Source organism: Schistocerca piceifrons, chromosome 4 (genome assembly GCF_021461385.2).
Source record: "Schistocerca piceifrons isolate TAMUIC-IGC-003096 chromosome 4, iqSchPice1.1, whole genome shotgun sequence".
Classification (NCBI taxonomy): domain Eukaryota; kingdom Metazoa; phylum Arthropoda; class Insecta; order Orthoptera; family Acrididae; genus Schistocerca; species Schistocerca piceifrons.
The window spans coordinates 246,378,051-246,402,345 of record NC_060141.1 but is presented as its reverse complement, the minus strand read 5'-3'; the positions used below and the strand labels follow the sequence as shown (position 1 = coordinate 246,402,345).

At 38.8% G+C, this 24,295-nt stretch overlaps 1 protein-coding gene and 1 pseudogene across 1 annotated transcript in view; one reads left to right on the top strand and one right to left on the bottom strand.

Moving 5' to 3' along the window:
• Positions 1 to 430: 430 nt before the first annotated feature.
• Positions 431 to 24,295, top strand: part of LOC124795306 (serine--tRNA ligase, chloroplastic/mitochondrial) — a 94,802-nt gene continuing 70,937 nt past the window's right edge. Inside the window, exon 1 of the mRNA XM_047259275.1 lies at positions 431 to 1,155. Within this exon, the coding sequence (XP_047115231.1) occupies positions 493 to 1,155 (663 nt within the window). The 5' untranslated portion in view covers positions 431 to 492. The remainder of the gene's footprint in view (positions 1,156 to 24,295) is intronic.
• Positions 4,995 to 5,112, bottom strand: LOC124796977 (annotated as a pseudogene).

The following is a 24,295-nucleotide window of genomic DNA, read 5'->3' as shown; positions in this document are numbered from 1 at the left end:
TGGCCTAAAAGACTCACAGTGCAACAACTATTCACTGAAGAACTGTTGAACTGTCAGTACGTTTCATCTGGCCACATGTAAAAACTGTAATCATCGCATTAATGTTAGGAATTTCTGAGAAACCAAGTTAACTGCACCACTATATGTGTAATAGCAGCAAGGAAAATTATTTTCTTGTTAAAATCAGTGCTTGATTTCAGCTCTTAATGAGAAAAATCTGTAACTTTCAATTATACGCAGTGCGTAATAACAGAAAATCAGCGTCTTCCCCAAGTCACGTGACTTAGATGTTGGTTTCAGTGTAATAACGTCACGCGCGGTCTATATGTGGCTATGTATTTGATCACGAATATTTTATGCGGGTAAGTATCGATTTTCGATATTTGTCGTCCGTCGATAAAGAACGGTCGATACAAGTACTGCAGTGGACGTTTGTAAACACTGTAGCGGGAAGGAGTGTGATTGTTTAAATGCCAGCGTATCCTAATCAAAATGCCTGGTGCTGTCTTACGATGCAAGCAGCTGGCCAGTGTAAGGAGGTTATGCTATTGTAAACCAATACATGTTGGGAAATTTCTCAAACAGTATTCAACACCATCTAGTGCGAGATTGGAGACATTGATTAAGCCTGAGTTGGATGTAGACTATCTGTGTAATGCAGATAACAAAACAGAAATTGAAAATAATATAAGGAACCGGAAAGGTGTTGGTAATATTAACCGCGTTCTTGAGTTGCATAAACGAATTAGTTCACTGTCGCGTGACAGAGAAGATGAACTGCAAGAACTGAGAAAAGAATTTGAAGAAGAAGCCTTGCTCATACCTAACAAGTCCTTCCCTTCCTTGTCGCAGTACGGCGAAGAGCCGAAAGTTCTTAATCTTCAGGGAGTGAAACCTAGTTTCCCGTTCAAGGCGAAAGAATTCAGTGAAATCACCATACAGAATCGGACTTTGCGAACGGAAAATTTGGCCGTATTTACTGGACACAGAGGCTACTGCTTTAGTGGACAGCTTGCAGAACTTGAACAAGCTCTTGTTCGATACACCGTGAGGGAACTGTTATCGAGAAATTTTAAGCTAATTTCAGTCCCAGACATCTTGCCAAGAGAAGTAATTGAAGGCTGTGGAATGAACACGAGGGGAGAACGTACGCAGGTAAATATTTAGAAACCAATAAGTACAGAACACAATTTTTAACTTGGTTGCGTATTAGATGCGTTACCTGGCTGCGAATGCAGTGTTCCTGCTGGTACTGCAAGCAAACTACGTAATTTTTCTACACATGTTTGAAGAAGAGCCAGTTTCGCAAATAACAGCTTGTATTTCTCATACACATGTTTGTGTCTTACAGATACTTTGCCCCCTCCCACAAACCTCTGATAAATCTCCATTAGTTGACTTTTTTCCTAAGCAACTAAGAATAAGAAATATATTTTTCATTAACATTATGCCTGATATGTCACTTTTTAACTGCCATCAGAAAGGGAATTTTATTAACATAGTGTGAGACACCAAATGTTTTTGTTACTAATGAGCAAAGAAAAGAATGAGACTGTTTCCTTTCAACCGAGTTTGTGCTTAAACAGATATGAATTTCAAACTTACTGACATTTGCATACAGTGTGTTATGGCATAACTGAGTACAACTAAGTGTTAATTATACAGCAACAGTATCAGCAAATGCTTGAAATGAGCTTCAGTAGGTTGCATGGAATAAAGAGGATTTTATTCCAGTAAGTTGTGATGCCACTGGTATGTGTCTAATTGGATGGATGTTTACAGCATCCAAGACACAAATGGAAAATACAAAACATTCAATTATAAAGTTAGCACCTTATTTGAAAATTGTTTTCCCCTGAAGGTAACTCAAATTAAGCAGAAGCCTAATAAGAAACCATGGATCACACAAGGGATAAAGATATCAAGTGAGACAAAAAGGAAACACTATCTGATATGTAGGGACACATTTGATACTAGCATTATAGCTTATTACAAAAATTACTGCAAAATATTGAAGAAGGTTATCCAGAAATCTAAATAGCCTACCTGCATTATGAGAAGAAGATAAATACAGCCAGTAATAAAATAAAAACAATATGGGATATAGTTAAGTCAGAAATAGGTTGGACCAGGAATGAGGCAGAACAAATAGCTCTAAAAATAGGCTAAATGAAACCCTGGTAACAATAACATGTTGTGTTGCAAACCATTTAAACACGTATTTTGTCTGTTACTGATAGCATGGGTTGTCAGGTTCAGTAAATAATGCAATGGAATATCTGAGACCGGTGCACACAAGCAATTTCAGTAAAATGGAATTGATGTATATTTCACCCAAAGAAATAGAATCCATCATAAAGTCCTTGAAATCAAAGCATTCTAGTGGTTATGATAACATATCAACAAAGTTAATAAAGGAGTGTTCTTGTGAGCTTAGTCATATCTTACGTTATTTGTGTAATCAATCACTTGTCACAGGAACATTCCCGGACTGGCTTAAATATGGTGAAGTTATACCTCTCTACAAGAAAGGGGACAAAGAAATGTCATCAAATTACTGACCAATCTCACTTTTGCCAGCTTTTTCAAAAATCTTTGAAAGGGTTATGTTCAAGTGTCTACTTAAGCACCTTAGTGAAAATAACATACTGTCAAAGTCACAGTTTGGGTTTCTTAAGGGTTCTGATATTGAGAAAGCTATTTACACTTATAGCGAAAAGTCCTTAATTCATTGGACAACAAATTAGAGGCAACTGGCATGTTCTGTGACCTGTCAAAGGCATTTGACTGTGTGAATCACAGCATTCTTTTAAGTAAATTAAAATATTATGACGTCACTGGTAGTGCTGCAAAGTGGTTTCAGTCATATCTTACTAATAGAAAACAAAGGGTGTCATTACGTAACACTTCAGCAGTAGCAATCAGACATCATCCGACTGGGAAGAAATTACATGTGGTTTTCCCCAAGGTTCCATACTAGGCTCGCCACTGTTTCTTGTGTATATTAATGACCTGTCATCTGTTACATTACCAGATGCCAAGTTTGTCTTATTTGCAGATGATACAAACATTGCAGTAAATAGTAAATCAAATATAAATTTAGAAATGGCAGCTAATCAAATTTTTACTGACATTAATAAGTGTTTTATAGCTAATTGACTGTCATTAACTTTGAAAAGATGCACTATATGCAGTTCAGAACTTCCAAGAGATTTCCTTCTGGTGTGTATATAAAATATGATGACATGGAAACAGGAGAAGTTGATCATGTAAAATTCTTGGGATTACAACTTGATAATAAATTCAGTTGGGAGCAACAAACTAACGAACTGCTATAGTGCCTAAACAAGTCTGTGTTTGCAATGCGAATGATCTCAGACATAGGAGATATAAATATAAAAAAACTGGCATATTTTGCTTATTTTCGTTCCATTATGTCATATGGTATCATATTTTGGGGTAATTCCACAAAGAGAGAAAAAATTTTTAGAGTACAGAAGCGTATAATAAGAGCAATGAGTAGTGTAAATCCAAGAGCATTATGACAAAACCTGTTCAAAGAATAGGGCATATTAACCACAGCTTCTCAGTATATTTATTCCTTAATGAAGTTTGTTGTAAATAGTACATCTCTAACTGCTTGGTACACAGTATCAATACTAGGAATAAGAACAATATACATAAAGATTTAAAATCACTTATACTTGCTCAGAAAGGAGTCCAGTATTCAGCAACGCATATTTTCAATAAGTTACCAGCAACCAATAAGAGTTTAGTTTCAGATAAGGCACAATTTAAACATAATTTAGAAGAATTTTTGGTGGCCAACTCCTATTCCATCCATGAGTTTCTCAAGTGCAGTAGACCATTTTAATAAAAATTTATTATACTTTAATTTTTGACAATACTTGGTTGTAACAGCCGAGAAACCAGCAAATGTCTGAATGATGGATTTAATGAAAGCAGATGTAACTATTAAACCTGTAAATATTAGAAGTTTAAATTTAATACGTGTACATAATTTTACTGTTTATTGACTGAGGATCATTAAAATTAATGAAATTCAAGTGTTTCTAATTACATTTTTGTAATGTGTTTATCTGACATGTTCCACATCCAGGAGGATTCCCTCTTTTATGGGTCTATGGAATGAAAAATTAATCTAATCTATATAGCTGTTAGCCATTTTTCATGGAGAAAGTGTGTTTCCATGATCGTTTTCCAAATATAAAACTCTGTAGATAACCTCAACTCTTAAAATTTAATAGATTCAACTATGAAAATTTGTGGCATTACAAATGATCTTCTGTGTGATATGCATCAGCCATGAAAGTATCTTCTTACTTAAATTTTTCAACATTTGTATGTGTATGTAGGGTTTAAAAGCTATTAAATTCATACATACAAAATTAATTCTCCATAATTTCTGCCGTTTGACAAATCCTCCACCACTGCCTGGACAAGTGATATGCAACTAAAAATAATATGTGGTAAGATTAAACTAGACAGGCATGAGTGACCTGTCACTCCTTTAAAACCTTCCATAACCAATCCCTCTCATCTGCATGAGGAAGTAACATAAACGTTCCAAAAGTCAGGAAAAATAGTTTTCTAATTTTAAGTGTTGCTGTTTTCCTCAGTACCAGGAATTTTATGTCCTGGAAGTAAGTATGCCCACTGGTAAACTGTTCTGTCTCCTTGTCTTTAGCAGCTTTCTTAACTGAGCTTTCTCACTGATGCAGATATTTTTAAAGCTAGTTTCTTGCTAAGGAAAAAAATAAACTAAACTCCGCCCGAACAGGACATGAAGACCCAACGGTACCGACCAGCCACCGTGTCATCCTCGGCCTGCTGGCTTCACTGTACGTAAATACGGAGGGGCATATGGTCAGCACAATGCTCTCCCAACTGTGTGTCAGTTTATGGGATCGGAGCCACTATTCTGATCTAGTAGCTCCTCAATTGTGCCTCACAGGGGCTGAGTGCACCCCGTTTGCCAACAGTGCTTGGCAGACTGGATGGTCACCCATCCAAATTCTAGCCCAGCCCAACAGCTCTTAACTTCAGTGATCTGACAGGAACTGGTGCTACCACTGTGGCAAGGCCATTGGCCTTTGAAGGATACAGAATTCAAATTTTTATGGGGCCATCCTTGTAAACAAGGTAAAACTGTCTTCTTCTACTGAGCTTCAGCATGTCAGCTTATTTCCTGACAACATATATTTATATGGTATCCAAACTTCAATTACGCGGAATAGTAATCCCTAACAGACTGACTTGTCGCTGATGATGCAGTCAAATAATGTAGTATCTTTCCATCAGGTTACATGCTTTACATTATTCCAGCTGTCAGTCTTGGAAGGAAATACTGAAGCCTCTGATATTGAGCATCGGGTTTGACCCATATGACGTCAAAATATCAGTCATTAAGTGATTGTTTAAATCCAGTATAACTACCATGGCATCTATCATGCAACTGTAATAAGCACACAAAAAAAACACACACATCAAAAAATTATGTCTTAAAAATATATACTTGGAAATAATTTGAAAACCAGAGCATTTCTTTGGGAATTTGAGTTTTTTTGTTTGTTAACCACTTATTACACAAATCCTGAAAAAGAAAGAAACCACCATGGCAAGTTTGGTATTGTTATGTTAAATTAAGCTGTATAGCTAACCTGAACTTCAAGACATGTAATGAAATGTGAAATGTGTTTTATTCATCTCATAATGTACATAATTTCAGAACATGTGTCTGATGTACAGGAGACACATCAAGGTTGTAATTTGCTTATTTAAAATTTTGTTACACTTACAATAATACTTTGTGGAGAATTTACTTACTTAAAATTTGTCAGACTTACAGTATTTACATCTACTATAACTATCATACATTTTTATTCCATTTTAGGGATCCAGCTCAAAGTATCACTCACTTATCCTTCATGAAATCTTCCACAGGGTAGTAGTATTGTTTAATTAGAAAATCATGTAGCTTGCTTTTTAAAATATTTACCTTCATATTCATTATGTCACACCCTTGTATTGTGTTGTGAATTTTCATGGCTATATACCGAGGAGTCTGAGCACCCAGTTTTATGCAATGAAAGGTGAGCATAAAGTTTTCTGTATATCTTGCGTCGTATGAGTGTTCAAAATGATTTTTTTTTTATAGAGCAGCTCTACTGCTTAGGAAAAGAACCACCTCAAAGATGTGTAAAGAGGGGTCAGTTAATCTTAAAAGGTATTTAAATAATGGTCATCATGATGCCCTCAACTGTGCAGAGCACATGTTGCAAATGATTCTTTTTTGCAACTTTCAAATTCATGTAATGTTTCCCGAGTTCCCCCCAAAAATTATGCCATATCGAATAACTGATTCAAAGTAGCTATAATATTCTATTTTCCTAGTGACCTTATCAGTGGCATAGGCTAAAGTTTCCATTGCAAATTTATTTGCTAGATATTCTATTTGAGAATTCCAACTCAAAGTTCTGTCTAAGTTTATTCCCAGGAACCGGACTGTCGAGTTCTTCCATTTTTTTATTGTTGTGAGTGATACAGATTTCTTCAGTTTTTGACTGTTTGGTTTTAAAACTCGTCATGTGGTTTTTTGAAATGTTTAGCCTTAAGCCATTTAGACTGAACAGTGTTTCCAGGTTACTTAACGTATTCAGAACACACTGTGGTATATTGTCAGAATTTTCATTTTCAATTAGGGCAGAAGTACCATCTGCAAACAAAGTTAAATGAATATTTATATTGAGAGGCAAGTCATTTACCTAGAACAGGAATATAATGGGTCCAAGGATTGAGCCTTGAGTAACCATGAAACAGCGATATTTGCTAGGGATGATGGGGAGGGAGGAATTGCTAGTGTTAATATCCGAAACATAACAAGTCATTTATGACATTTAACCTATATAGCTGATATGAACTTCAAAATACCAGCTAAAAACAAAAGGAAGGTATCTGCAAATAACAGGCAAGTTATGACGTAAGACCTGTATCATTATCCACACTTAAGCTAAGTGGGTCAAATGAATGCCACAATATGTACTAACCTTGAGGGGGGGGGGGGGGGGGATTCACACAGAAACCAAACAACACAAAATAGTGAGCACACATTAACTTTAATTTTTGTATATAGCTAAAGTGAAATCAATGATATCCACCAAACACACACTAATGCATGCATAATAAAATGCAAAAATCACATAAACACATCTTAACAGTGTGTTGACCTTTTAGAAAACTCTCACAAGGAGAAAAAAAAAGACCATTTACTACACAGCACAAAAAATTCATACAAACAGATTCCCACCCTCCCTCTTGGCCTTCCACTAACCAATACCCATTTTCCTACACCAAACACCACACAAATTAAAATTAAGTTTTAAAAATGGGAAACACTCTTTCTGGAATAAACCATAACAAACAGTCAATATCTGAGTTATCATTGACAGTTGTTTTGTGGGTACAATACTGCTTATGCGAGTGCTACCAGGAGATTACTGTGCCCAGGCCCACCTTGTACCCTGAGCCACATACTGTATGAAAAAGGTTGGGATATTTAGTTTTTTGTACTTGTTGGCAGCTCTCTGTAGTCCACATTCAGAGAGAATTTGGCTGCCATTAAGACAGTTGGAGGACTTTTCATATTTTCACACTAATAAAGTAAATTGTTCTTTCTTTACTTGTGCATTTTTTCTTCCTGAGGCAAGTGCTATCAATTTTTACAATGTGTATCAAATAACTTAGAATGTAATGTCTTATTTATTCATATGTTGTGTTTTTACATTTGCCCAGAATGTGAGGATATTATGATCACATGTGCATATTACTGTAAACATGTGCACCCAGGGCACCTTCTAAACATTTTAGCTAACACAATGGACCTAGGTATAATGCTGCCATAAAACTTAGGCAATGCACTGACTGAACAAATTAATGGTGTTTACTTTTATCGTTGTTTCATTGCTGTCAGAATTATTTAAGTTTACAGTGTAAGACTAATAGATCTATGCAGGCATAGATCACAAAAACAGTTTTTAGTTTCTCTCGCCTGTAAATACAGGCATACACTAACTGATGACTTATAATATTTTTTCATCATCAGATACCATGAATCAAGGAAGATAAGAAGAGGCCCAAACCTTATACAGCTACACTGATTGAAGTGACAAAAAGAGTGCAGACAGATTGCTTATTTATCGGAGAAGGTGCCAAAATGTTTCTAGTTTCTGGAACTACTTTGCAGAGGTACTTGTCGTATCGGAGAGCTGATGGAAAGCAGGCATCTGGGAATTACTTTGAGAGATGGACTATTTTCACAAAGAAAGAGAAATTTCAGTATAAATGATATCCCTTACAGCCTAGCAAAACACATAATGGGCTACTATGTAAAGAAGTAGGAAACTTGCTTTTGAATATGCCAAATTAATTGGAAAACTTGCGCTATCCTGAGAAATAAATGCTCAAGCTTGTGAACCCTGGTAAACAGACTTTAGTAATCAGCACGAATGTGGTCATAGTTTAAGAAAACTATGATCAACAAGCTTTGCAAGAGCTACTGCTTTTAACAGATTTAATGTTAACTATTTTTGACAAATATTGTTAAGTTAGGGAGAAATATTAGTTCCCTCCTGAATGCATCTACAGCATTAATGAATTGGGCATAACAACAGCTCATATTCCAGTGGAAATAGTTACTGGAAAAGGAGCCAAACAAGCAGGATACATAACTTCTGGAGGGGGGGGGGGGGACTAAATATGAAAATATGATACAGCCTTCATTCATGGTGTTAATGCAGTTGGGAATTCTGTCCTCCCACCCCATGATGATTTTTCCAAGTATTCATTTTAAGCCAGGCAAATGCCTCTATGTGGTCCACAGCTGAAAAGTTTGATTTAAGTAACCATTTTATTTGGCACATCAAGCTCAGCCTCAAGGGGAAGCTCTTGGTGACATTGGACAGTTATGAGAGACATACTACAATAGAGGCAATGGATTTGGCTAAAAGAAATGGTTTCATATTATACACATTCCCAACACTTGCTAGCTACAAGCTTCAACCATTAAGTTACATAGTGTATGGTCTCTTGAAAAAATATTACAGCAGTGCCTGCAATGAGTGGCCTCAGTTGCATGCTGGTGTGCCATTCTCTTTTTATGATACTGGAGAGAACTTCAGCAAAGCATATCCTAAGGCTTTTACACTAGTTAATGCACTGAAGCACCAAAGAAACCAGTCTAGGCATGCATATTCAAATACAGAGATACGTAAACAGGCGGAATGAGGTGCTGTGGTTACAATGCCTATAGAATACAAAAAGTGTCTGGTGCAGTTATTAGATTTGTTACTGCTGCTACAATGGCAGGTTATCAAGATTTAAGCGAGTTTGAACATGGTGTTATAGTCGGCATGCGAGCAATGGGACACAGCATCTCCGAGGTTGTGATGAAGTGGGGATTTTCCTGTATGACAATTTCACGAGTGTACTGTGAATATCAGGAATCCAGTAGAGCATCAAATCACTGACATTGCTGCAGCTGGAAAAAGCTCCTGCAAGAACAGGACCAATGATGACTGAAGAGAATAGTTTAACATGAAAGAAGTGCAACCCGTCCGCATATCGCTGTAGATTTCAGTGCTGGATCATCAACAAGTTTCAGCATGCAAACCATTTAACAAAACCTCATTGATATGGGCTTTTGGTGCCGAAGGCCCATTTGTGTACCCTTGATGATTGCATGACACAAAGCTTTACGCCTTGCCTGGGCCTGTCAACACCAACATTGGACTGCAGATGACTGGAAACATGTTGCCTGGCTAGACGAGTCTCATTTCAAATTGTATCGAGCGGATGGATGTGTATGGGTATGGTGACAACCTCATGAATCAATGGACTATTGAAGCTGGTGGAGGCTCTGTAATGGTGTGGGGTGTGTGCAGTTGGAGTGATATGGGACCTCTGATATGCCTAGATATGACTCTGACAGGTGACGCGTACATAAGCATTCTATCTGATCACTTGCATCCATTCATGTCCATTGTGCGTGCCAACAGACTTGGGCAATTGCAGCAGGACAATGTAACACCCCCACATGTCCAGAATTGCTACAGAGTGGCTCCAGGAACACTCTTCTGAGTTTAAACACTTCTGCTGGCTACCAAACTCCCCAAACATGAACATTATTGAGCATATCTTGGATGCCTTGTGACATGCTGTTCAAAAGAGATCTCCAGGCCCCCATACTTTTATGAATTATGGACAGCCCTGCAGGTTTCATGGTGTCAGTTCCCTCCAGCCCTACTTCAGACATTAGTTGAGTCCATGCCACATTGTGTTAACAGCACTTCTGCTTGCTCGCGGGGCCCCTACACGATATTAGCCAGTTTTACCAGTTTCTTTGGCTCTTCAGTGCATAATGGCTGGTTTTAGAACTACAGGAGTTGGGTCAGTTGATATAAACATATTCACTGAAGAGTGTCACTGACAGCCCAGATACTGCTAATGAACTAGTAAGTGATTGTAGTAAAGAACCTAACTTCAGCAGAAGGGGCTGTGTGACAACTTCTAATGAACACAAAAACTTGGCATCTTGTTCATCTATAGAGAGTGCATCAGCTTCCGGAAGAAAACCCATCAATAGACATCTTACCCCTGAACAAGTTTGTCCCTTTTCAAAGGTTGCACCTTTGTACAGGCAAGTACAGAATCTTGACTGATACTCCTGAAAAGTTACAGGTACTTCCAGCAAAAGAAGCCAGGCCAGCTTAGAGGGCAACGAAAAGGAACATCACAAACAAAAATATGATTGAAGCCCACCCCCCTTATGCCCCCACAATCCCCCAAAGAACAATTTGAAATTAAAATGTAGTTCTTCAACTTCTGGTGACAGCACAGAAACTGATTCAGACTACATAGATGGAAGGGACCTGTTTCCTGTCATCGAATGAACAGGAGAAATGGATAACGCATTGAAACAGGGGACCTTTTCCTAACAAAACTGACTGGAGAAAATGAATTTTATCATTATATGGTAGAAATAACTGATGATGACAGGCACACACATTCATTTAAGTACTTGAAGGAGACACCTACATTAGCTAATAAGTTCTTGTTTGCTAAAGAGGATATACATGAACTGTCAGAAGATGAACTGATCTCAGAATTTCCCCAGCCTATTATAATTGGAGGCTCTGTTCATCAGGGTTTGTGCTTAACATTTGGTGTAAGTTTAATTTTAATTTGAAATAGATTATATTGATATTTTATTGAATCAATTTTGCTACAGCACTTGGTTGCACATTAAAAATTTCTGCATAAAAGGCACAACATAGTAATAATGAGGTATCTCCAATCTTTTCCTGCTCTGTGCTGCAATAGTTTTAAGCAAACTTTCAAAATCTGTACGAACAAGTTTTCTTCCAACTTTTTGGCTAGAAATAAAGTTTATTTGGAAAGTAACACTGTTACATTTTATAAAATACCTTTACCTGTATATGTAATAATAATGAAAGTAAAAATTGCGTAGTGGTTCTAGATACAAGGCTGTGGCCCTGGGAAAAAGGCCACCTTGAACCTAGAATCACATGCAAGGAAACAAAACTTTTTAAAAAGTGCAGTTTCAGTTAAGTAACAAATCTTAAATTTGTACTGGGGTACCACTGTAAGTTTTTCCTTATTTGGAGTCCAAAATGGCCATTATGCACAAGAGTAAATGCATTTCATAATTGAGGAGCACTTTTCAAAAGTCTATGAATGCAGTAGATAGTTTTTCATAAAATGAATTTTTCTATTTTCACCTAGATAGATACATTTGAATATTTAATTTTCCCATGATTATTAGGTCTCACTGACACAAATAAACTGTTGTAATGAAATATATCAAATTTTCATTTTTATAACAGTACCTTAGGGTGTGATTTTTTTCCAGTTTATTCAAAAGTGGATATAAATAACTTCGCCATTTTTAGTTCTGTGTAACTACTACAATTTTTTTCACAACTAATGTTTTTTTAATGTGCTTTAGTGTTCATTATATATCTCCATCGTAATACAGTGCCTATTTTTACAGACATTACTGTATATTGCATTTCCTTAATTTGTAGATGTGCACTTTATTGAGAATAAATGAACCATAATAAAAGAACTACAGTGGCATAGTACAATAATAATGATAACTATTTTTAACATAGTTGTTTAACTTGTATCATTATTATCAGTACTACATAAAATAATAAATGAATTTTGTTATTACAAAAACTCTTGCATGTTATTGTCAAGTTTTCCATTATGTTTCTTCATTACTTGTCTCAGAAATCCTTGTAAAACTCATTCGCATCATCTGGACTTACAAAATACATTGCCAAGACAGACACAACTTTCATCTTTTCTTTGTTAATAATATTTTGTTTTGGTAAAAAGAAAGATGTTAGTACTGTTGGATGGCATGGTTTCTTTGTTCTCAGGATGTTAACTTGTACTGGATCTGCAAAGTATGTATTACTTACTGACACATGAATAAATTTCATTACTTTATTGTATGAGATGACACTCTGGCGGTTCATTTTGGATAATAACTTGGATTTTAGTACTTTCTGTGCACTAATTTTTAGATTTAGTCTGTGTTTAGAACTTTAAGAGTACCATGCTCTTCTAAAATCTCATAATATTCTTGATGAGACAAAATGCTTTCTTTTCTTCTGTAATATTTCCAAATTCTATCAGACATCTTGTCTGGAGGCATGTAACTATGACCATGAACAGAGATTATTATGAATTTTGTGCTGTTTTCCATGAACACTGTAAGCATCACCAGCATACAACTATTTTTATTTTAGCTGCTGCAGCATTGTGAGATAGATGTATAGTATTGATGCCAATATTTGGTTATTTCAAATAAATTCCACCCTCTTGAAGATTCTGTCTCCCACCGAATGTAGCAAAGATGCATTCCTTCCTTTGCTACTTAGTATGCATCATGATGCACAGAGTGTATAACCGTATTTGTTTAGTAAGGAAAAACCTCACTGACTGATAGTTTTGGAATGGACTGGTTTTGTTGCATGCCAGAGCAAACCTAAATGAGAGGTGGACTATGTTTCTTCATTATATCATAAAACCACTTTGCATGAATTTTATGTGATCTGTGTTTAGTTTGTAGTTCAGTCCTCTTTCCCAGACAAGTTTCTGCTTGTACTTCCATTAAATGAATGTTGCAAGTGGAGCTGGTGTTGGTGTGGTGTGAGGCATTTTGAATGATTGATTGAAATGTTTGTAAAATATGTACTGGTATTTTGATAAGGAGCATTGTTTCAGTCATAACCTTTTTGTTTCTTCATAGACTCTCTTATAAATTTAATTGATTGTGAGATCTGAAGGCAGATAACCTTTCATAGATTTCGCCCCTGCCATGATGGCTCTCACTGCATGTATATTTCTTCATTATATCATTCTTAAAGGCAGTAGTCAGATCCTTTGATCCTTTCCTGTTCTGTCACCTGCTCTTCTTTCCTTTGGCAACCTTGCTCCTTCATGGAATGTGCTTGCTAAGTAGGATAACCTATCCTTCGACATGCCAGAAGCTCCTTGGAAAGTTTTCGATGGTGTTGACCCACACTCGTGCAATACTTTTGAAAAGGGTAAACTGCCATTTGACTGTGTACTATTAGATTTAGCTTTTGTACCATCTAGACCTCGAATTTTATGCCATTGTTAATGGCCTAATAACTTCAGGCGTAGTACTTGATAATGGCATAAAATCTGAAATCTGCTTAGTACAAAAGGTAAATATGATAATACACAGTCAAATGCTGGTTTACTCTTTTTAAAAGTCCTTGGAAAGTGGCAGCACAAACAGGTGCTACTTCACCTTTTGTTTTTCTAAAGATATACTTCACTCTCACTGTTCTCTTCCTTTTTGCTTTCTGGATGTTCACTAGTCTACTCTCAGGTGAATAAATATTCAGAAATTTTTACAGAAACTTATCTTGATGTACATTATTTGATGTCGCATGATGGTGAAACTGGCTGATATTTTCATAGCAGAGTTCAGCGGCTTTGTGTTCCTTAATTCTTCTAGCTTTTGAAGGCCAAAACTCAAGTCCTTGAATGTATTTAATTATAGCTTAGTTTTTTCACTTTTTTCTTTGTGTTTTAGATCAATGAAAGCTCTTCCTGAATGAAAATTTTCTCCCACTGAAACATTATTTGACCAATAGGCTGTTTCCAGAATCACGAGAGTCATCATCCTTTCTGCTTTAGCTTGCAATACTTCTTTGTAGAGGAACACAAGATCATGAAGCACATACTTTCCTAAAAGTAAGTTGTAAATGTTTGGCAGATGATAAAGTCTGTTTGCAACGAGACTCTCGCCAGTGAATATTGTTACAATAATGAGTGACGTGGCATACAGCAATCTGGCTTGCCAATCAACTTTGTTATTGCCAACTACTTTCTATGGAAAGAGAGCTAAGGGACTTCAGAGTAATTTCATTGCCTTTGGTGGCTTTTGCTTTAACTCTAAGAAAGCATAAATCAGGATCTAGCAAAACCTAGAGATTTAGAGTCTTATACATGTGTCAGTGTTTGACTTCTGCTGTAACTTGGTTCAGAGGTTGCTGAACTTTGTTTTGAAATTTTTTGCATTTATCAAATGTTATAAAAAATGCTCCCCAATAGTAAACTAGTTCAGAGTTTCTATCCTTTTGCTGATCTTCATTGATTTAATCCTTGTGTGGTTAAGCCTCAAGCAGTTCTTGGTGTAGCAGCATGTCCCATTCACTTCAGTGTTTCAGATCACCCTTACTTTGTCAGGAGGACAATGCAATCATCTGTTGACCTTGGTGTAGCAGCATGTCCCATTCACTTCAGTGTTTCAGATCACCATTACTTTGTCAGGAGGACAATGCAATCATCTGTTGACCTTGTTATTGGGCTCGGTTACCATTGTACTTTTATTCTTGTTATGAACCTTTGTTTCTCTGTGTGTTCTTCTATATATAATTGTAACACAATCTTGATGTGTCATAAACTACAGTACCGGATGATATAGTCCATACCAACCTTCTTTTCTTTGGTCACAGTTTGCACACTTTTCCCTCAATGTGGAGTTGGGTAGCGCAGTGGTAAGAGTATATACTCTTGTTTGAGACGTTTGTGCTTGTAATCTGCTATCATGCATAATGCCAACAATGAAATATGGAGGAGGTGGTGGCACAGTGTGGTGGTGTTTTTTGTGGTTAGGTTGTTATCCATTTGTATTCCTTTTTGCCTGCTTCATTTACCGCATTTTTATATTTTCTCCTTTCATCAATTAAATTCAATATTTCTTCTGTTACCCAAGGATTTCTACTAGCCCTCGTCTTTTTACCTACTTGATCCTCTGCTGCCTTCACTACTCCATCCCTCAAAGCTACCCATTCTTCTTCTACTGTATTTCTTTCCCCCATTCCTGTCAATTGTTCCCTTATGCTCTCCCTGAAACTCTCTACAACCTCTGGTTCTTTCAGTTTATCCAGGTCCCATCTCCTTAAACTCCCACCTTTTTGCGGTTTCTTCAGTTTTAATGTACAGGTCATAACCAATAGATTGTGGTCAGAGTCCACATCTGCCCCTGGAAATGTCTTACAATTTAAAACCTGGTTCCTAAATCTCTGTCTTACCATTGTATAATCTAATTATATAATCTAGGAAAATTAAAGAGACCTTTGGAGATAAGAGAACGACTTGTATGAATATCAAGAGCTTAGATGGAAACCCAGTTCTAAGCAAAGAAGGGAAAGCAGAAAGGTGGAAGGAGTATATAGAGGGTCTATACAAGGGCGATGTGCTTGAGGACAATATTATGGAAATGGAAGAGGATGTAGATGAAGATGAAATGGGAGATACGATACTGCGTGAAGAGTTTGACAGAGCACTGAAAGACCTGAGTCGAAACAAGGCCCCCGGAGTAGACAACATTCCATTAGAACTACTGACGGCCTTGGGAGAGCCAGTCCTGACAAAACTCTACCATCTGGTGAGCAAGATGTATGAAACAGGTGAAATACCCTCAGACTTCAAGAAGAATATAATAATTCCAATCCCAAAGAAAGCAGGTGTTGACAGATGTGAAAATTACCGAACTATCAGTTTAATAAGTCACAGCTGCAAAATACTAACACGAATTCTTTACAGACGAATGGAGAAACTAGTTGAAGCCAACCTCAGGGAAGATCAGTTTGGATTCTGTAGAAACACTGGAACACGTGAGGCAATACTGACCTTACGACTTATCTTAGAAGAAAGATTTTGTAGACTTAGAGAAAGCTTTTGACAATGTTGACTGGAATACTCTCTTTCAAATTCTAAAGGTGGCAGGGGTAAAATACAGGGAGCGAAAGGCTATTTACAATTTGTACAGAAACCAGATGGCAGTTATAAGAGTTGAGGGACATGAAAGGGAAGCAGTGGTTGGGAAGGGAGTAAGACAGGGTTGTAGCCTCTCCCCGATGTTGTTCAATCTGTATATTGAGCAAGCAGTAAAGGAAACAAAAGAAAAATTCAGAGTAGGTATTAAAATCCATGGAGAAGAAATAAAAACTTTGAGGTTCGCTGATGACATTGTAATTCTGTCAGAGACAGGAAAGGACTTGGAAGAGCAGTTGAATGGAATGGACAGTGTCTTGAAAGGAGGATATAAGATGAACATCAACAAAAGCAAAACGAGGATAATGGAATGTAGTCGAATTAAGTCGGGTGATGCTGAGGGAATTAGATTAGGAAATGAGACACTTAAAGTAGTAAAGGAGTTTTGCTATTTGGGGAGCAAAATAACTGATGATGGTCGAAGTAGAGAGGATATAAAATGTAGACTGGCAATGGCAAGGAAAACTTTTCTGAAGAAGAGACATTTGTTAACATCGAGCATAGATTTAAGTGTCAGGAAGTCATTTCTGAAAGTATTTGTGTGGAGTGTAGCCACGTATGGAAGTGAAACATGGACGATAAATAGTTTGGACAAGAAGAGAATAGAAGCATTTGAAATGTGGTGCTACAGAAGAATGCTGAAGATTAGCTGGGTAGATCACATAACTAATGAGGAAGTATTGAACAGGATTGGGGAGAAGAGAAGTTTGTGGCACAACTTGACCAGAAGACGGGATCGGTTGGTAGGACATGTTCTGAGGCATCAAGGGATCACCAATTTAGTATTGGAGGGCAGCGTGGAGGGTAAAAATCGTAGAGGGAGACCAAGAGATGAATACACTAAGCAGATTCAGAAGGATGTAGATTGCAGTAGGTACTGGGAGATGAAGAAGCTTGCACAGGATAGAGTAGCATGGAGAGCTGCATCAAACCAGTCTCAGGACTGAAGACCACAACAACAACAGGTTTTTATCCCCGTATCCAGCTTTATAAAATGCTGAATGCGGAAAGACATGAAAACTTTCCACTGCATTATGTTCTGTGCACAGTAAAGGAACAGCCTGCTTGTGGACAGTATAATTCCTGAAATGGACTAGTCTGTTCAATAATCCTGATCCGAACACTATGTGATTAGTTGGAATGTCAACTTCACTTCAGTCCCAATGTCTAACATCAGTGCTTCCTGTGGTTTCGGCTCTCGAGGAAGAATGGGCACCATTCCTCCACAGACATTCACACACCTGGTGTCCCCAGCAGAGTTCAAGTCATCATAAAGGCGAATGGTGGACACACCCCACATAAACGTCCACTTACAGGTGTGTGGGTAATGTTAATCAATGTATACAATAATATCCCACTTCCTTTTATGTTAACACTTCTTTATACTTCTGAATTTCTGACTGGTGTTTATTATTATAAAATTCTGGTTTGAATCTATAAATGCTATCAACAGGGGCTTCAGATTGAGTCCATATTTTTAATTTCCAGAAGGCTGTTGACATTGTTCCACACAAGTGACTTCTAATCAAATTGTGTGCCTAAGGAGTATTGTCTCAGTTAGGTGACTTGATTCATGATTTCCTGTCAGGAAGGTCACAGTTCGTAATAACTGATAGAAAGTCATTGAGAAAAACAGAAGTAATATCTGGCATTCACCAGGGAAGTGTTATAGGCCATGTGATGTTTCTGACCTAAATAAACAATTTGGCAAACAATCTGAGCAGCCCTCTTAGATTGTTTGTGGATGATCCTGTCATTTACTGCCTTGTAAAACCATCAGGTGATCAAAACAAACTCAAAATGATTTAGATAAGACATCTGTATGGTGCAAAAGATGCAAATTGACTCTAAATTATGAAAAGTGTGAAGTCATTCACAAGGAATCTGCTAAATTTCAGTTACCCCATAAGTCACACAAATATAAAGGCTGTAAACTCGACTAAATACTTAAGAATTACAATTATGAATATCTTAAATTGGAACAATCACAAAGGTAATGTTGTGGAGGAAGCAAACTAAAGACTGTGGTTTATTGGCAGTACGGTAAGAAAATGCAACAGATCTACTAAAGCGATTGCTTACACTACTCTTGTCCGCCCCCTTCTGGGATACTGCTGTGTGGTGTGGGATTTGTATCGGATAAGATTGATAGAGAACATCAAAAAAGTTCAAAGACGGGCAGCACATTTTGTATTATTGTGAAGTAAGGGCAAGAGTACCACAGATATGACACAAGAATTGGGGTGGTAGTCATAAAAACAAAGGCATTTTTCAGTATGGTAGGACCTTCTCATGAAATTTCAATCGCCAACTTTCTCCTTAGAGTGTGAAAATGTTTCTGCCCACCTACAGAGGGAGAAACAATCTTTGTTATAAAATAAGAGAAATATGAATTCACATGGAAAGATTTAAGCATTAATTTTTTTCATGTGCTGTTCGACAGTGCAACTGTAGAGAAGTAGCTTGAAGGTGGTTCGATGAACCCTCTGCCAGGCCCTTAATTGTGAATAGCAGAGTAATCATGCAGATATAGAAGTATATTCACTCTTTCATATTCATTACAAACCATTATTTGGTTATTTAATCTTTGTATAGTGAAATTAATATGTTTCTCTGTTTCCTGAGCAGTTTCAAGCAGATCTTACTGTTATTGAAGAGGGCAAGGTATGCAAAACCTGATGCTGTGTTCAAGCTTCTGAAGATGTCTTAATTGGGTCTTCAGGTTGAATAAATTTAGTAGTCACAACCACAAGTTAGCATTTGTGTGCCCAACGACTCTTTTGTGAGTACACACATACTAGCATGGTTCCCAAGCTACTGCAGCATCCACTTTCTTTCTTCTGCTGCAGTCTCCCATCTCCAACTATCCTTACTTTTGTTGCTCTCTAGCACATGGTGACAGCCTTTAATATTGGCCCATCTGTGTGCTTGGTTTCTACCCTCTTCCAGTTATATCTTTAACCATTTACTTTTACATCTCTTTTTGGGTAAAATAATTTTTGGCCCCCCTTTGAGTTTGACCTACATTTTGATATATATTTTTTTCTGTAGTGTGGACTGGCAGGGGAAGAACACCTTAAATAGGGCCTACTGCCTGCAGTGTTGAAGATCCTCTGCACACAATAACTGTCTAATGTAATATATGCACATAAAACCCAATGCAATTGACAATCTTGTGTAGTGAGATTGTTATGCAATCTTTTAGTAGACTCCACTGACAACACAGGAGTTGCATATCTAATACTGAGATGCTAGCTCCCCATGCATGCCAGGGAGTAGATGCCTGTTTTCTTGGGGCATCAGGACTCCTGGCAACGCCCATCATGTCAGATGACCTTTGCTGTGGCAGAGTGATACCTCTGCAGAGAGCTCTTGCTAGTAGTAGATGTCATCATGACAAATGTTTCACAGATGATACAGGCAAAACTACACTCCTGGAAATGGAAAAAAGAACACATTGACACCGGTGTGTCAGACCCACCATACTTGCTCCGGACACTGCGAGAGGGCTGTACAAGCAATGATCACACGCACGGCACAGCGGACACACCAGGAACCGCGGTCTTGGCCGTCGAATGGCGCTAGCTGCGCAGCATTTGTGCACCGCCGCCGTCAGTGTCAGCCAGTTTGCCGTGGCATACGGAGCTCCATCGCAGTCTTTAACACTGGTAGCATGCCGCGACAGCGTGGACGTGAACCGTATGTGCAGTTGACGGACTTTGAGCGAGGGCGTATAGTGGGCATGCGGGAGGCCGGGTGGACGTACCGCCGAATTGCTCAACACGTGGGGCGTGAGGTCTCCACAGTACATCGATGTTGTCGCCAGTGGTCGGCGGAAGGTGCACGTGCCCGTCGACCTGGGACCGGACCGCAGCGACGCACGGATGCACGCCAAGACCGTAGGATCCTACGCAGTGCCGTAGGGGACCGCACCGCCACTTCCCAGCAAATTAGGGACACTGTTGCTCCTGGGGTGTCGGCGAGGACCATTCGCAACCGTCTCCATGAAGCTGGGCTACGGTCCCGCACACCGGTAGGCCGTCTTCCGCTCACGCCCCAACATCGTGCAGCCCGCCTCCAGTGGTGTCGCGACAGGCGTGAATGGAGGGACGAATGGAGACGTGTCGTCTTCAGCGATGAGAGTCGCTTCTGCTTTGGTGCCAATGATGGTCATATGCGTGTTTGGCGCCGTGCAGGTGAGCGCCACAATCAGGACTGCATACGACCGAGGCACACAGGGCCAACACCCGGCATCATGGTGTGGGGAGCGATCTCCTACACTGGCCGTACACCACTGGTGATCGTCGAGGGACACTGAATAGTGCACGGTACATCCAAACCGTCATCGAACCCATCGTTCTACCATTCCTAGACCGGCAAGGGAACTTGCTGTTCCAACAGGACAATGCACGTCCGCATGTATCCCGTGCCACCCAACGTGCTCTAGAAGGTGTAAGTCAACTACCCTGGCCAGCAAGATCTCCGGATCTGTCCCCCATTGAGCATGTTTGGGACTGGATGAAGCGTCGTCTCACGCGGTCTGCACGTCCAGCACGAACGCTGGTCCAACTGAGGCGCCAGGTGGAAATGGCATGGCAAGCCGTTCCACAGGACTACATCCAGCATCTCTACGATCGTCTCCATGGGAGAACAGCAGCCTGCATTGCTGCGAAAGGTGGATATACACTGTACTAGTGCCGACATTGTGCATGCTCTGTTGCCTGTGTCTATGTGCCTGTGGTTCTGTCAGTGTGATCATGTGATGTATCTGACCCCAGGAATGTGTCAATAAAGTTTCCCCTTCCTGGGACAATGAATTCACGGTGTTCTTATTTCAATTTCCAGGAGTGTAAATCAACACAATGGCCATATGGGTATTGCTGTCTCAACAGGTAGGTATCTCAACAGGTATTTCAGTACGGCCTGTTACAATCCAACTTCTTTTTCTACACTGGCTACACCATGGGAACAGAGACAAGCCAGAAGAGTGGGAACAAAACAACTCATTCAATATTCAATACCCGGTGTGTACTAGAGCTTTTGGAGATTTTTTTACATTGCTGCAGCTGTTATTTTTCATAGAGCAAATGGGGAAAAAAATGTGAAATATGACTCTATTGATTAAAGCCTCCTGCTGCACACAATCTCACAAGAACTTCAAACATGTGGAATACTGGGTGATGTACCAGTAACTATTACTCCACATAAAACTTGAGTATGGTACAAAGATTTATCTTTCAGAGAGACCTTACACTGTAGACAGAGAAGTAGCTACAGGCTAATCTCACATGGCAAGGTATACATTTTGTCCTACAGGTCCAAAGAGATAATTGAATAGACACAGGCAATTTCATTGTAGCTTTTTAAGGAAATGTTCTCCCGGAGAAAGTTTGAGTTAGGGTGTACAAGTGTGAGATGACACCTCACATCCCACAACCTCTTGAGAAGTTTTTGGTGCTTACATTTTGGACATGTCATCCCACTGCACAGCAGACCCAAAGTGCTGTAACACTAGAAGGTCACTTCACGAAGATTGTCCCTGTGAACCACCACCTTTGTGTGTAAATTGTGCTGAACAGTATTCCCAACCATGAGCAGTTTGCCCAGTATTTAAAAAAGAAAATACAAGAGTATGAAATGATAAAAACATGAATGCAAGCATCCAGTCTGTTGTGATTTCTTTTGCACTCTGTGTGATTCTTTAGTGGATACAAGAGTGAAGAACAGATGCTATTCATGAACAGAGAATTCAGATATTAATTTATTCTGCATCTAATATCAAATATTAAAAATAATACATAACTCTGTTGCTGAATTTGAAGTGTCAGTTGCTGACAGTCGATTTGACCATAGAAATATATACAGATACAAAAGATTTATAAATCTGTCACTCTTCAGTACAGTCCCTATTCAGAAGATGTTGAGCCCTCACCACTATGAAAGTCTGTAAATGTCATTCAACTGGCAAGCACATAAAAAGGTGTCAGTTAATGAAACTTTGAACTTAAGTACACCATCTGCTGGAACTCAAGAAAAGGGTGGCTATAGGAAATACAGTGGTATAACTGGCAAGCACAAATTTAAAGTGTGGCCAACTGGATAGTGGTCGATACTGCAACCCCTCCTCAACTTGGAAGGTATGTGGGAGGGGGGAGGCCTGTGCTATGAATAGTGATGAGGTTGATTGTTTGGCTGGGGGCAAGCAGACCAACCTGCATCCCGACTTTGTGTCTTGCGAGTGCTGTGGGAACCTGCCCTGGAAAACCAGGCACAGCAGGATGCATCTGACGGCACAGGTAGGAACATGGATGATGCTGAAGAGGGTGTTGGTGACTAGCTGTTGATGACAGCATTAATTTCTGTGGGAGAGATGAACTGTGGCATTGGTGGCACAGCATCACAGTTGGGCACATGGAGACTTCCATCAGTGAGACGACCGCATGTGGAGGCACCTGCCCGGTAAGTTGTGTAGGAGGCTGCATTGTGGCGGCTGGACATCATGCAGTGAAGAAATCTGGGTTTGATTTATGGCAGGATCACTGAATTTTCAGATCTGTAGCTGATTTTGGTGGCACTGATGCTTGCCAGTGCTGCCACAAATAGTGTACTGCACTCTGCCAAGCTGATCTGAGAACAATGCTGGATTCCTATAAAAGTAGCTTGTTGTACACTCATTTGGGTGAAACTTCTTGGTGAAGTGTGAAGCTGGAGCAGATTAGTAAGGATGAAGCAATGTTCGATGACGTCTCCTGTGCAAACATTCACCCTTTGAGAGAAAATACAGAAGTAAGTGCTTTGATAGTGCTGGCAGCATTCGTCAAAGATATTGGAATAACAAAAGGGTATTTGCTGTAGGCATCAATGATAATCAACCGAAGTATTTGCCAAAAGGGGTCAGCAAAAATCTGTATGAAGGCATTACCATGGTTTATCAGAATGTGGCCAGAAAAAAAATTCTTGGCACAGAGTAGCCTGACTGTTCACGCAAGTGCAACATTGTGCCATCAAATGTTCTATTTGCTGATATAAATCAAGCCACATGCAATGTTGATGTGCCAGCTGCTTAGTGCAAACTGTTCCTCATTGACCTCTGTGTAGAAGACGTAACACTTGCTGTTGCAATGAGGTGGGAATTAACACTCTTGTGTGTTCATTAGGCATGTGAAGTAGAATCACATTATTTAGAAGAAAGGAACTGTTGTGGTGCATGAAATATATCCGCACTAAGGAATCGGGAATACATTCCTGAGAGCCAGAAGAATCATTATGTAAACAAGATGCTTCCAATGCATCAGATCCTGAATTTATGCCGACAGGTAAATGAGACATTGTGTCAGCATTTCCATGGTGCACCATCAGGCAATACAGAAGTCCATGCTGGTAATTTGACAATAACAACAAATGACATTGAAGAACTTTTCAGAGTTTGGGAAGCAAATGTGATTGGGCATTCTGTCGTGGCAATTTTGTTGGATAAAAACCTAGGTAACAGTCTTTTGTCCAATGGAATGGAACACCTTTATGTCTGAGGCAGTTCAGAGGAATGGCAATTTGTGCCACATTAGGAATGAACTTAATGTAGTAAGTCAGTTTTCCAAGAACAGCTTGTATTTCACATATGCAAATGTCTCATCAAAGGATGAACACCATTGTCATTGATGGACTATCGTAAGCATCTGATAATTGTGTTGGAAGAAAAAAAAGTGAAAACTTGAAAACAACAGTCCAAATTTTTAAGGTGGTGTTCTGGTATTTGTCCAGAGGTGATTATATTGTCAAGATAATTAAAACAAGAAGGCATCTTGGAAGTTACTTGTATGAGAAATTTTTGAAACAACGCAGACATGGAAGCACTTCTGAAACTTAGGCATTG